The sequence below is a fragment of the Gossypium arboreum genome, chromosome 11 (genome assembly GCF_025698485.1).
Source record: "Gossypium arboreum isolate Shixiya-1 chromosome 11, ASM2569848v2, whole genome shotgun sequence".
Lineage (NCBI taxonomy): Eukaryota > Viridiplantae > Streptophyta > Magnoliopsida > Malvales > Malvaceae > Gossypium > Gossypium arboreum.
The window spans coordinates 132,085,255-132,099,732 of NC_069080.1; the positions used below are offsets into that span (position 1 = coordinate 132,085,255).

The 14,478-nt window shown below is 35.2% G+C and overlaps 1 protein-coding gene across 1 annotated transcript; it reads right to left on the bottom strand.

Annotated features, from left to right (window-relative positions):
* Positions 1-4,473: 4,473 nt before the first annotated feature.
* LOC108471882 (receptor-like protein EIX1) lies at positions 4,474-12,813 on the bottom strand. The gene is made up of 2 exons (XM_053021421.1): positions 11,438-12,813; positions 4,474-5,642 (listed from the first exon to the last, which is right to left on the bottom strand). The coding sequence occupies exons 1-2, from the start codon at positions 12,810-12,812 to the stop codon at positions 4,474-4,476; spliced, it is 2,544 nt and encodes an 847-aa protein (XP_052877381.1). The 5' UTR covers position 12,813.
* Between the last annotated feature and the right edge of the window lie 1,665 nt (positions 12,814-14,478).

Sequence of the window (14,478 nt, forward strand, 5' to 3'; positions counted from 1 at the left end):
TTCACACACAAAAAAGAAAACCATCTCCCATTAATACAAATGACATGGCATTATTGTTTCATACAATCCTTTACCATTAATACAAGGATTAAATAACCTAATTTGATTAAATTAAACATTGATGATGTATATCAAAATTAATGTAAGTTTAATGATTTAAATTGTAAATTACTCATTGGATAAATTTACATTGAGAGTCAAAGCATAATTAGGCTATTAGAGATGAGTAATTGTCTTCATACATTTTGTTTGAAACTTCAAGTTAATCTTACAAATTTCCATGCCTTCAATCCATTTTTTTGACATTATCTAATGAAATAATATTTTATTTGAAATTAAGCATTACTCCAATAGTAGAATTGACCACCATTAACCGGTTCAACCATTTTAAATTACTACTATGACCATTGTGGCCAATGGTTGCTTCATTGCTGATGTTTTTAATAGTTATGGAATACCCAAAACATTTTGTATGTATCCTATTGTTCATTCCTTTTTCAATTTATTCAAAACTTCTTTTTTTGTATAATATAGATATAAGAAGCTTTGTTAATGACATATTATGTTTAGTTTGCTTTGCTGATATATGGATTGAATTAATGTAGGCTGTGTTGTTCCAATAGGGTTGGAAGCGTGTAAATTATTGTACTAAAAAATCACACAAAGTTCAATTCCCAGGGAAGAGAGGTGGATCACAAGGATCTCTTAAATACCAAGTCTTTCCTTAGTCAGAATATTCCTTCTAACGTAATTTAATAGCACAATTAAATACTACTATTATACCTTCAAATATTGAAAGAAAAATAGGATAAAAAGAACACAAGAGTTTTAACGAGGTTCGGTAAATTATACCTACGTCCTCAGGCACTAACACCAGATGATAACTTTACTATCTCCAAAATATTACAAATAGAATTCCTTAAGAATTCTCAAATGGGAGAAGAGAGAAAACTAAGAGAGAAAGATTGGTTGGGATGGTTGAAATGAGAAATGGTTAGGCCTATTTATAGTTGAGGTTTAGGGACTAACTTACAAATGGCCTAAAAAATTAGGGACCAAAATTACAATTATCCCTTTCAACTTTAAACAACTTGCCAACTATTTTTTTCTTTTGGTGCCAATTGCACCTCCCACCATTTTTAACTTTTCAACACTTACCTTTATTTGACTTTTCAACAGGCTGCTCACTTGCTAAACCTTCCAATTATGTCCATATTATTATGCTAAGTATTGTTATAATACTTGCTATCACCGGTCCAAAATCTAAAGGGGTTCGGGTCGAATTCTATTGAGCTCACACATCGAGCTTGCAGACCGAGCTCGTAGGATAATGGGTGTTCACAAGATGGGTACCTGCATTCTCCTGCAAAATCATACGTGAGATCGTGTATGAGACCGCAAAAACACGTGTTAAGTCTAGAGTAAGATTCTTGTTGATATGTATGGAACCTACTTAAGATGTTATATCAATGAACAGTACACATATCATATAAATACACAAACACCACTATCTAAGAGAGATAGAGAAAACACTTAACAGAATTTAGGTTTTAACTGGCTATGATCATCACGTGCTTCCCTTTGACAGGTCTTTTCAACTTCTATTGAATAAGTTTAGCTTTCACATGAAGCTTTCCTTCAATGAATATCTGCTTTTCTTCATCTTTGAGTTTTGTTTTCCTTCAATACCGATTACTGAATTATGAGTTTTGTTAATAAATTTGGAAAGAAAGCCCATTGAGGTCTTTTTTCTTATTGTTATAAATTAGGAATTTGGTGGCAAAGTAGAGTTGGAATGGCAAAGAGTAATAGGGCTGGGCTATCTACAGACTTGTTGACAAAGAGTTGTCATGGTTGCAATCGCCATTGGTCACAACTCCAAATATATAGTGTAAGGTTAGCTAAAACACAAATATATTGAGCACATACATCAAGCGCAATGAAGTTTCTTACAACAAAATGCATCGGAAATTTGCTATCAAGAGAAATTTCTAATTAATTGCTTTTAATTTTCCACAAAATGTAATATAAATTTCGATTATTAAATTAAAGAAATGTTATAAAGTTCAGTCAAACAAAATGGATGCCGTGGACCCTTAATTATTTATTCACGCATAAAACAATATTAAATATATTATAATGAAAAAAAATCTAAAATTATAATAACTAAAGTAAATTATACAGCATCTACCCACCCATTAATAGGCCTAAAAGTCAATTTTTTTTTCTTCTTTTTCTTTTGTAGCCTCTTTTCCATTATTCTTTTCTGCTGTTTCTTAATTGCTGCTATTCCATTTTTCCCCTTGTATTCGTGCACGGTGAACGAGGAGTAAGTTTCGTCTAATAATTTCTGTTCTTTTACTTTGAGATTGTTTCTTGAACAAGATAGGAGTTGTGCTTATACCTAATCTTCTTTCTTAGATTTGATAAGCGTTCTTGTGTTTTTGATTAGGCAAAGGGAGTGAGAATCTTATTCCTCCAACAGAGTAGTTCTCGTCTTTGGTGTTGTTTTTGAGCGGTAAGTATATGAATCTCATTTTAGGGACTGAATTTTGACAAAAGAATGCCAATTTGGGTGGGTCTTTGATGGTTAATTAGTATGATTTGTTAATTGATTGTAGGTTTCATGAGTTCCCAATAGTGTGGTTAATCAATTATGTCATCAGGTGTGTGAAATTAACCCGAAACATTATTTAAAACTCGATAAAATTACGAAATAGGGAATGTTTTCGAAACTGCCCAGCATCACACGGCCGTGTAGAGTACACCACCCTGTGAAATAACATGGACATGTGGTAAGTCCTGTGGATTACACAGGCTAGCTTTTTGGGCCGTGTGGAGGCTTGTTGGGCCAATTTTGATGCCCGATTAGGGGCCAATTAGAGGACATAGAAATTGAGTCTATGGGCATTATGTAGGCTTGAAAAAACATAAGTTTTAGTATGCAAACATAGGTTTGTGTAGAAAGCATGTTAAGTAAGTCTCAATAAGTATATTAATGTGATATGATATGCTTTATAAATATGTACATTAGCTATGCAAGCTATATGATTTATGAGTACCACATGCTGTGTTATGTTCCGTGTGAAAATATATGTATATGCATGCCATACGATTTATATTGTATGTATGTATGATATTATGCCTATGTTTTGGATGGGATTTGATATAATGGAAAAAGTTTTATATGGCAATATTTACTGCAACTATGGCAACTAGAATGTAAATTTCTATCTGGCAGTTCAGCTGCATATTATGAGTGACATACCTCCACATATTGGTGTGATGGGATGGATGTACTCTTGTAGTCTTAATTGGTGTGTTTGGCTAGATAGAGATAGTGTATAGCAGATGGGGGTAGAGGATATGTTTTGTTATATGATATGCTCTGATATAAAATCTAGTATGCTATGATATGTAATAAGCTATGCATCTATATGAAATATGACACATTTTGAAATGTACTATGATTTGTGGGCTAAATTACACGTTGGGTGTAAAGCTCACATGTTTGTTTGTTTTGTTTCAGGTGATCCTCGAGCTTAGGATTGGATGGCGACTCTGGAGCTAGGTTTTCACATTTTTGGGTTTAGTATGTTATGAACTTTCAATTTTATGGACTTTTTATTCGGACTTTTGGACATTTAATTTTTTCTGGGACATTAGAATTTATTTTGGTAGTTGTTTTGTTGAAGCTTTGGTTTTTAATCGGAGATAAAAACAAGACGACTAACAATAAACTAAAGGTAAATGAGACCAAATTGCTATAATGTGTCCGCTGCCAAATTTTGTCAAAAATTGCTAGAATGTTTTACATCGCTAACGATTTAAGTAAAATGGATTTGTTTTTAGTAAAACTATTAAACATGCTTTTTCCTCAAAGCACTCACGGGTTTTTGAGAATTGATACATTTTCAAAGAATTATTCAAATAAGTTTTCTTTACGTTGAAACTGGGGTTTTTCGTCAAAATTAAGAAATAATGTTTTCATGTACGATGTAACCTTCACAGTCCGACAGTAACATCTAGGTCGGATTCGGGGTGTTACATCGGACTTGCTCGAGTGGATACCTTTAGAAACTAAAATAAATTTAAGAAAATTATAATTAAAATTTATCTATTTTTATTTTTAAATTATAAAAAATTTGTTGAAATGTCTTTAAATAATTGAAAAGAGATAATTGATAATGTGATGGGAAATGTCTACAAAATAATTTCTCCAACAAAACATATTCATACATTATCATAACACAATTGGATCCAATCTTTGTTAATTAAATTATACCAACATAAAATGTCATTGCAAAAGGGAAAACAAGAATAAATTAAGAATAATAAATTTAAACTCGGAGTTTAGTTCAATTGATTCATTTAATCCCTTTTAAAATGAGACATTTAATAGATTTGAGATTAGAATCCTATATAATCAATAAAAACACACAAACCTTAATTATACACTTTTTTTCGATCAAACTACATACCCATAGTAGCCCAATACACATACAGCTTTCGACCAACATGGTCCAACTTCCGATAGTATGCATGCCTCCAAGACCTGCTGAAAAACAAGGGAGCCACTACACCCCAAAATCCCATTACAAAGCCAAGAACTATGCTCACATAAAGCCAATTCACTTTACTTCCTTCACTGCTACTTCCATTATTTGCAACATCAGTTGGAATACCTTTTGTGATGCAATTTTTAGTGAGAGGAGGTCCGCAAAGATGATTGCCCATGTAAGAAAAGTTTTCAAAGCTTTGTAGCTGAGTGCTTATTGGGATTTGTCCTGTCAAGTTATTGTAGGACACATTGAAGTGATTCAAGAAATTCAAACTGGAGATGCTTGGAGGGATTTCACCATTCAATCGATTCATGGACAAATCAAGAGATTCCATCAGCTCCATGCTGCCAATTTCGTTTGGTATATTTCCTGTTAGGAGATTCGCTGATAGATTTAATGACCGTAGCTCAATGAGACTTCCAATTTCTTTTGGAATCTCTCCCGTGAGACTATTACTTGAAAGGTCCATGCTCGTAACAAGCCCTAGTGTGGCACTGTATTCATCCTCTCGTCCTTTCAGCACTAATAATGCACTTAAATAAAAGAGAGTAGTTCTGGTACTTACCCACTCATAAATATAGTTACTTTGGTTGCTTCTGTTGGCCATTGCAGTCAAATTACTAAAACATTTTGGAATAGTGCCTGAAATGTTGTTATGGGCAAGGTCCAAATTCTGAAGATATTGAAGATCACAAATTCTATGAGGAATATGGCCATCAAAATGATTTGATCGAAGGCTTAGAACCTTAAGTCTTGAGTGCTTGTCTCCAATCCATTCTGGTACATTTCCATTGAAATGATTTTCACTAAAATCAAGCATAATCAAACTGGAATTTTGCAACGTGGATGGCGATGCTCCAAACATGCTATTGTTCCGAAGGTTTAGCATTGAAAGATTTATATGCCCTAAAGAAGGTGGGATTTTACCGGTCAAACTGTTGCTTCCCAAATTTAAAAGCCCCAAATTCTGCCAATGATTCCAACAATCTGGAATTTCTCCTGAGATGAGATTTTTATCAATGTAAAGAACTTCCATCCTTCCCCTACTTGGTGAATTACAAACTAATTCAAAAAGAGATCCTGAAAATGAATTATTTGACAAAATTAAAAATTGTAAAATTGGGAATACTACTCTTGGCAATGGGCCTGTGAATCGGTTTGAACTCAAGTCAACAATGTATGTCACATTCAAATATGAAAACCCTCCAGTAAGTTGATTATAGGAAAGATTTAAATATTCAAATGGAATGGGAAGGTTCAAAAACCAAGTGGGCATGACATCTGAAATTCCTGCATCAGAGATATCTAACACAGACAACTTCTTTTGGAACTTTAACCACTGGGGAAATTTTGGGCCAAGATGCCAATTGTTGAAAAATCAAATAAGGTAAGTGTTGAAAAGTCAAAAATGGTGGGAGGTGCAATTGGCACCGAAAGAAAAAAAAGTTGGCAAGTTGTTTAAAGTTGAAAGGGATAATTGCAATTTTGGTCCTTAATTTTTTTAGGCCATTTGCAAGTTAGTCCCTAAACCTCAACTATAAATAGGCCTAACCATTTCTCATTTCAACCATCCCAACCAATCTTTCTCTCTTAGTTTTCTCTTCTCCCATTTGAGAATTCTTAAAGAATTCTATTTGTTCGTAATATTTTGGAGATAGTAAAGTTATCATCCGGTGTTAGTGCCCGGGGCGTAGGTATAATTTATCGAACCTCGTTAAAATTCTTGTGTTCTTTCTTGTCCTATTTTTCTTTCAATATTTGAGGGTATAATAGTAGTATTTAATTGTCCTATTAAATTACGATAGAAGGAATATTCGACTAAGGAAAGACTTGGTATTTAAGAGATCCTTGTGATCCACCTCTCTTCCCGGAATTGAACTTTGTGTGATTTTTAGTACAATAATTTACACGCTTCGACCCTATTGAAACAACAAGTGGTATCAAGAGCGAAGGTTAATCGTAGTATGCTCTGTGGTTGCGCTTTAAACCGATCTTCCACATCGAAAAAGATTTCCTTAGGTATATTGAAAGATTATGGAGAAAAGGTCGATGTAGGAGCTTCAACATCGTCTATGTGGACAAGACCGACAATTGCAAATGCAAGATTGGCCGTGGAGATCTTTGATGGCACGGGCCATTTTGGTATGTGGCAAAGTGAGGTTCTAGATGCCCTTTTCAGCAGGTCTAGACATTGCCATTGATGAAGAGAAACCAGATGATGTACAGAGAAAGATTGGAAGGCGATCAATCGGTTGGCATGTGGCACAATTCGATCATGCCTTTCTCGAGAGCAGAGGTATGCTTTTTCAAAGGAGACTTCGCAAATAAGTTGTGGGTGGCACTTGAAGAAAATTTTTGAAGAAAAAGTCAAAATAAGCTCCACTTGAAGAAAAGATCTTTTTCGCTTCACTTACGTCCCAAGTACCACGAGGAATGATCACATCACCAAATTTAATCAGTTAGTCAGCGATTTGCTAAATATGGATGAGACATTCAAAGATGAAGATTTGGCTTTGATCTTGTTGGGGTCACTTCACGAGGAGTTTGAGTTCCTAGAAACTACTCTACTTCATGGCGGGAGTGATATATCTCGAGCGAAGTGCATGCGGTCTTATACGATTATGAGCAGAGAAAGAAGGACAAATGAAAAACTCAATCGAGATCTGAAGCTTTAGTAGTCCGAGGTCGTTCATACACTCGGAAGAAAACTCGAAGGGAGATCAAAGTCAAAATCCGGACTCGGAAAGATGAATGTGTCTTTTGTCATGAGAAAGGCCACCGGAAGAAAAATTGTCCAAAGTCAAGAATAAGGGAAAAGGTGTCAGATGCTTGTGTTGTAAAGCATGATACGGTGACTCGAACTATCATTGGTTGCATCATCATCGTCATTCCATTCGGATGAGTGGATATTGGATTCGGGTTGTACCTATCATATGTCCCCTAACCGGAGTGGTTCTCTGATTTAGTAGAACTAAATGGAGGAGTTGTTTATATGGGCAATGACAATGCCTGTAAAACTGCTGGGATAGGTTCAATCCAATTAAAGAATCAAGATGGATCAATCAGAGTTCTAACTGATGTTCGGTACGTGCCCAGTTTGAAGAAAAATCTAATCTCATTGGGAGTCTTGGAATCCAATGGTTCAGTTGTTACTATGAGAGATGGGGTTTTGAAAGTGACATCTGGCGCACTTGTGATATTGAAGGGCATCAGGAAAAATAACTTGTATTACTACCAAGGTAGTACAGTTATTGGAGCGATCAGCTTCCTAAGCAACAAAGAATTGGACTCAATGCGGTTGTGGCATATGAAGTTGGGACATGCCGTGAAAAATCCTTGCAAATTCGGCAAAGCAAGGATTGTTGAAAGGTGCAAAGGCTTGCAAATTAAAATTTTGCGAGCATTGTGTTCGGGAAAGCAAAAGAGAGTGAAATTAAGATCTGCTATCCATAATACAAAAGGTATTTTGGAATATGTTCACTTTCAGATGTGTGGGGCCTTCCAAAACACTTTCGTTGGGAGGAAAACACTACTTTGTTACTTTTGTTGATGACTTTTCCGAAGAGTTTGGGTGTATACCATGAAAACTAAAGATGAAGTGCTTGGAGTTTTTCTTAAATGGAAAACTATGATCGAAAACCGACCGGCAAGAAAATCAAGCGGCTTAGGACGGACAATGGAGGGAATATAAAAGTGATCCGTTCTTCGATGTGTGCCAAGAGTATGGTATTGTTCGACACTTCACGATTAGGGATACACCACAATGAGAATGGAGTGGCAGAGCGTATGAATCGAACATTGCTGGAGAAAGTTCGATGTATGTTGTCCAATGTTTGGGTTGGGCAAGCAATTTTGGTTTGAGGTCGTGACATACCGCCATCTTGTTAATCATTTGCCATCATCTGCATTAGAAAGAAAAACTCCTATGGAGGTATGGTCTGAAAACCGCTCTGATTATGATTCCTTACATGTGTTTGGATCCACCGCATATTACCATGTGAAGGAGTCAAAGTTAGATCCGAGGGCAAAGAAAGCTCTCTTTATGGGAATCACTTACGGAGTGAAGGGATTTCGTCTTTGGTGCTTAAGCACAAAGAAAATGATCAGTGAGAGATGTTACCTTTGATGAATCGCCACATTGAAAAAGGTAGCGATGAAGATATTCAGACAAGCGATACTCCACAGCAGGTGGAGTGTACTCCAAAACAGGTGGAGTTTGAGCAGATGGGGATTTGCCCAGTTAATAAGTCTAATTCTCCAGCCACAATGGAGGAATTAGAGGTTGAAGAGGTTCTGACCCAAGAACCATTAAGTACACCAGAACCAGTTGCAGTTGCAAGGCCAAGGAGAGAAATTCGTAAACCTGCTCGATTTACTGATATGGTGGCCTACGCCCTTCCCGTTGTTGATGATGATATTCCTATCACTTATCAAGAAGCAATGCAAAGCTTAGAAAGTGATAAATGGAAAAGCGCCATGGATGAAGAAATGCAATCTCTCCTGAAGAACAATACTTGGGAGTTGGCGCAATTACCGAAAGGTAAAAGGGCAATCGGATGCAAGTGGGTATTCGCAAAGAAAGATGGATCTCCTAGTAAGAAAGATGTTCGCTACAAGGCAAGGTTGGTAGCTAAAGGCTACGCTCAGAAGGAGGGAATTGACTACAATGATGTATTTTCCCCTGTTGTGAAGCATTCCTCCATTAGAATTTTGTTGGCCTTGGTAGCACAGTTGAATTTGGAGCTAGCTCAACTTGATGTTAAGACGGCTTTCTTGCATGGTGAGTTAGAAGAGAGATCTATATGACTCACCGAAGGATACACAGATGCTGGTGGTAAAATTGGGTTTGTAAGTTGAACAAATCGCTATATGGATTGAAGCAATCCCGAGGCGATGGTACAAGCGATTTGATAGCTTTATGAAAAGGCGTATACACAAGAAGCAAATATGACAATTGTGTGTATTTGCGAAGTTGCATGACGGATCTTTCATTTATCTACTCTTGTATGTTAATGATATGTTAATCGCTCAAGAGCCAAAAGAGATAGATAAGTGAAGGCTCGGTTGAATCAAGAGTTCGAGATGAAAGATCTAGGTGAGGCCAAGAAGATTCTCGGTATGGAGATAAGTAGAGATAGACAGAGAGGCAAGCTTTGTTTGAATCGAAGCAATATCTGAAAAAGGTATTACAATGTTTTGGTGTAAATGAAAACACTAAACATGTAAGTACCCCACTTGCTTCTCATTTGAAACTTAGTGCTCAATTATCTCTGAAACCAAGAAGAAAGAGAATATATGGCAAAAGTCCCATATGCTAATGCAGTTGGGAGTTTGATGTATGCGATGGTGTGTCTGCGGCCCGACATTTCACAAGTTGTTGGAGTTGTGAGCGGTATATGCATGATCCTGAAAAGGACATTGGCAAGTCAGAAATGGATTCTACGGTATCTTGAAAACCGTAGATGTTGGTTTAGTTTTTGAGTAGGATGAAGCACTTGGTCAGTTTGTAGTTGGATATGTTGATTCCGACTTTGCTGGTGATTTAGATAAACGTCGTTCCACTACGGGGTATCTGTTTACTCTTGCTAAAGCCCCAGTGAGTTGGAAGTCTACCTTACGATCTCTGATGGTGTGTCTACTACAGAGGCGAATATATGGCGCTTCTGAAGTCATTAAGGAGGCTATTTGGCTTAATGGATTGTTGAAAGACTTGGGAGTTGTTCAAAGTCACATTAGTCTATATTGTGACAGTCAGAGCGCTATTCATTTAGCGAAAATCAAGTCTATCATTCAAGAACCAAGCATATCGACGTAAGATATCACTTTGTGCGGGAAGTCTTTGAAAAAGGAAAAATTCTACTTCAGAAGATTCCGACAGCAGATAATCCCGCAGATATGATGACCAAGGTGGTAACAACAATCAAGTTTAATCATTGTTTGAACTCGATTAACATCCTGAGAATTTGAGCACCTTCAGGTGTATGGCGCTCAAGAGCGCATTTGAAGGCACTACAAAAGATAGCTTTATCGAATTTGGGGAGTTGAAGGAAATGTGTGAAGATGTGATTATCCTAATCAAATCTTCAAGGTGGAGATTGTTGAAAAATCAAATAAGGTAAGTGTTGAAAAGTCAAAATGGTGGGAGGTGCAATTGGCAAAAAAAAAAAAAAGTTGGCAAGTTGTTTAAAGTTGAAAGGGATAATTGCAATTTTGGTCCCTAATTTTTTTAGGCCATTTGCAAGTTAGTCCCTAAACCTCAACTATAAATAGGCCTAACCATTTCTCATTTCAACCATCCCAACCAATCTTTCTCTCTTAGTTTTCTCTCTTCTCCCATTTGAGAATTCTTAAAGAATTCTATTTGTTCGTAATATTTTGGAGATAGTAAAGTTATCATCTGGTGTTAGTGCCCGAGGACGTAGGTATAATTTACCGAACCTCGTTAAAATTCTTGTGTTCTTTCTTGTCCTATTTTTCTTTCAATATTTGAGGGTATAATAGTAGTATTTAATTGTCCTATTAAATTACGATAGAAGGAATATTCTGACTAAGGAAAGACTTGGTATTTAAGAGATCCTTGTGATCCACCTCTCTTCCCTGGGAATTGAACTTTGTGTGATTTTTTAGTACAATAATTTACACGCTTCTGACCCTATTGAAACAACACCAATGACCCAATTCAATAATTCCACATTGAAATGGGAGAATCCAGCTTGAGTTCGGTTCAAACCTAAGCCTATTGTGTGATGCCTTCAGAGTTGTCAATCTGGTGAGATTAGAAAAATGGGTTTCTAATACAACTCCTTCCAATAGATTATACCCAAAATCTAGAGCTTCCAAACTTTCGAGTTGTCCAAAACATAGAGGAAAAGTACCATTTAATTGATTTTCTGAAACATCAAAGAACTTCAAAGATGATAACTCCCCTATCGACAATGGAATGGGACCAAAAATTTTGTTTCTAGCAAGGGACAGATAAGCTAGATTTTTAAATTGGCCAAGTTGATCAGTTAAATGACCAGAAAGTTGGTTATCTGCCATATCTAATGACTCTAAGGAACCCAAACAACATCTAGACAAACTCTGTAGGATTTCTGATATTCCATCTTCAATTTTATTATATGACAAATCCATCTCCTTCAATTTGCACAGATATTCCAGAGAGGTTGGTAATCTTCCCTCCAACATGAAATTTGAAGAAAGATCAAGGTGAGTAATAGAGCTCAAGTTTCCAATGGCACTCGAGATTGTTCCTTGTAACTGGTTTTCACTAAGACTAAGGAACTGAAGACGGTTTAAACTATACAAGGAATTGGGTATGGATGAATTGAGATGATTCAAAGTAAGATCAAGAACTTCAAGAAACGAGATGTTTCCAAAGTAATCTGGAATTGGGCCTTCCAAAGAATTCTCATTAAGATAAAAAGACAGAAGAAAATGAAGACTAAATATCGACTTAGGTACTAAAGAAAAGCCGTTCCCAGAAAGATCAAGAATAACCAGTGATTTTGTAGAATTAACACTAATCGGAGATGGATCATCTTCTAAACCACAATTTGACAAGCGCAACTCTAACAAAGAAGGATGTTTGAATGTTACCTGTAGCCAATCATTTGCATTAGAAAGATCCGCACCACTCAAATCAAGGTACTGCAAGGAAGAAAGTCCAGAAACCCATTGAAGACTTTTTGGTTTGAGATAATTACCTCCAAGATCAAGATAATGCAACTTTGAGAGATTCCCAAGGTTATGAGGAATTCCTCCCAGGAATCCAGTTTGAGAGAGGTTAAGATGTGTTAAACTCCCCAGCATACCAAAAAATTTCGGGATATATATGCTGCTAAAATTGTTATAGCTCAAGTCCAGGGAACTGAGATGCTTCAACTCCAGCAGTGAAGGATTTATTTTGCCTCCTAGTTTTGACCACTCGTAAGCTTCCCATTCAAAATATGGTGCAAATTCATCAGGCTCTGAAAGAGTAGGAGCCAAGTTCAGTTGGTGGACGTGGCCTGTTGAGTTATGGCAGACGACACCAATCCATTCACAGCAATCCAAACCTTCAACCCATGAAGATAGCCTGTTTGAAGGATCAATAAGATGATTCTTGAATTTCAAAAGAGCTTCTCTCTCACTTTGAATGCAAAGTGCGTTGGAATTGGCAGCACAAATGGTAAAACAGATAGCGGTAATGAGAAGAAGAAAAGGGAACAAGGAAATTGGAAGAGGAGCTGTCATGGTTGCAATTGCCATTTCTCACAACTCCAAATATATAGAGTAAGCTTAACTAAAACACAAAAATCATACATGAAGCGCAAGGAAGTTTCTTCCAATAAAATGCATCGGAAATTTGCTATTGCATTTAATTTTCCACAAAATGTAATATGACTTTCGATTATTAAATTAAAGAAATGTTATAAAGTTCAGTTAAACAAAATGGATGCCGTGGTCCCTTAATTATCTCTTCATGCATAAAACAATATTAAATAAATTAAGAAACTAAATAAAATTATAAGAAAATTTTAATTTTAAAGAGTTTACTTTCTTTTATATTTTTTTTTGGAAATCTTTAAAGTTTTAAAATTCTAAATTTTATATACTTTTAAATTTATAAAGGGTGACATATAAAATAAAATAATGTTAACGTAAACAAAAATATTGTTGACGTACATTAGGGCAAGGATGTTATAAAAATTTCCACAAAATGTAATATGAAATTCGATTATTAAATTAAAGAAAGGTTATAAATTTCAGTCAAAGAAAATGGATGTTATGAAGGAAGTTTTTTACAATACCCTAAAAGTCATTGAAGAAAGTCCCACTCCCACTTTCTTTTAGGACTTTTTAGGTCTTAAAAGCAAACGGATAAGAAAAGAAAGAAAAGAAAATGGAAGACATGGAATTTGAATGACATTTTTTTTCTCTATGTTTGGCTCTCATTAAGCAAAATTTTGAAAACGATTATTGAAAATAATGATTTTTTCTTGCCCTCAAACATTAATTGAAAATAAGTAAATTTATCTTTTACTCTGCTTTATTTAACTCTTAAATTTGTTTTAAAGTCAACAATAAAACTTTTATATATATTAGCATGATTTTCAAGTTTCGTGTTATGTTAATTATTTATTTGTATCAAACTATAAAATAAAATTTTGAAGGTTGAAATATGTTTCGCTATATATTTTATATTTGGATGTTAGTTCTATACTTTTATTTTTAAGAATTTAATTCATATATTTTTTTAATTTAAAATTTCAGGTCCAATAATTATTACCATTAGTAAATTTAATATTGTGATGTTTGAATTTAAAAAAAACAAACACATCCACTTAATAGTTCTATAACAATAAAATTAATATTGAAAATTTTAATTAATATTTTTTTCTTAAAACACTGTTTGAACTCAACTGAGTCTATGGAATAAATCTGATTCCTGCTGTTTACTTGCTACTTAAAAAAAAATTTTGATTCATCAAAATAACTTTCAAAGCATTTTCATTTAGGAAAAAGTCGATGTTAAACTTGATAACGCCACAAGGAGTTATCAAATCTAGCAGTTAACCAAATTTATGGCCATTTAATCGATCAACTTGGGCAATTTAAAAATCTAGCTTACTTGGCCCTTGCCCAAAACAAAGTTTATGGTCCCATTCCATTGTCGATAGGGGAGTTATCATCTTTGAAGTTCTTTGATGTTTCAGAAAATCAATTGAATTGTACTTTTTCTCTATGATTGGGACAACCAGTAAATTTAGAAACTCTAAAATTTGGGCATAATCTATTGGAAGGAGTTGTATTAGAAACCCACTTTTCTTATTTCACGAGATTGATAACTTTGAAAGCATCAAACAACATGTTGAGATTTGAACCAAACTCAAGCTGGATTCCCCCATTTCAATGTGAAAGTGTTGAATTGGGT

Excerpts from the sequence above, each read along its gene's own strand:
- LOC108471882 (XM_053021421.1), bottom strand. The coding sequence starts at position 12,812 with ATGGCAATTGCAACCATGACAGCTCCTCTTCCAATTTCCTTGTTCCCT. Across the intron at positions 5,643-11,437 it reads TTCAGAAAATCAATTAAATG|GATCTCTTTTTGAATTAGTT; the intron begins GTACTTTTCCTC and ends ATTCATTTTCAG.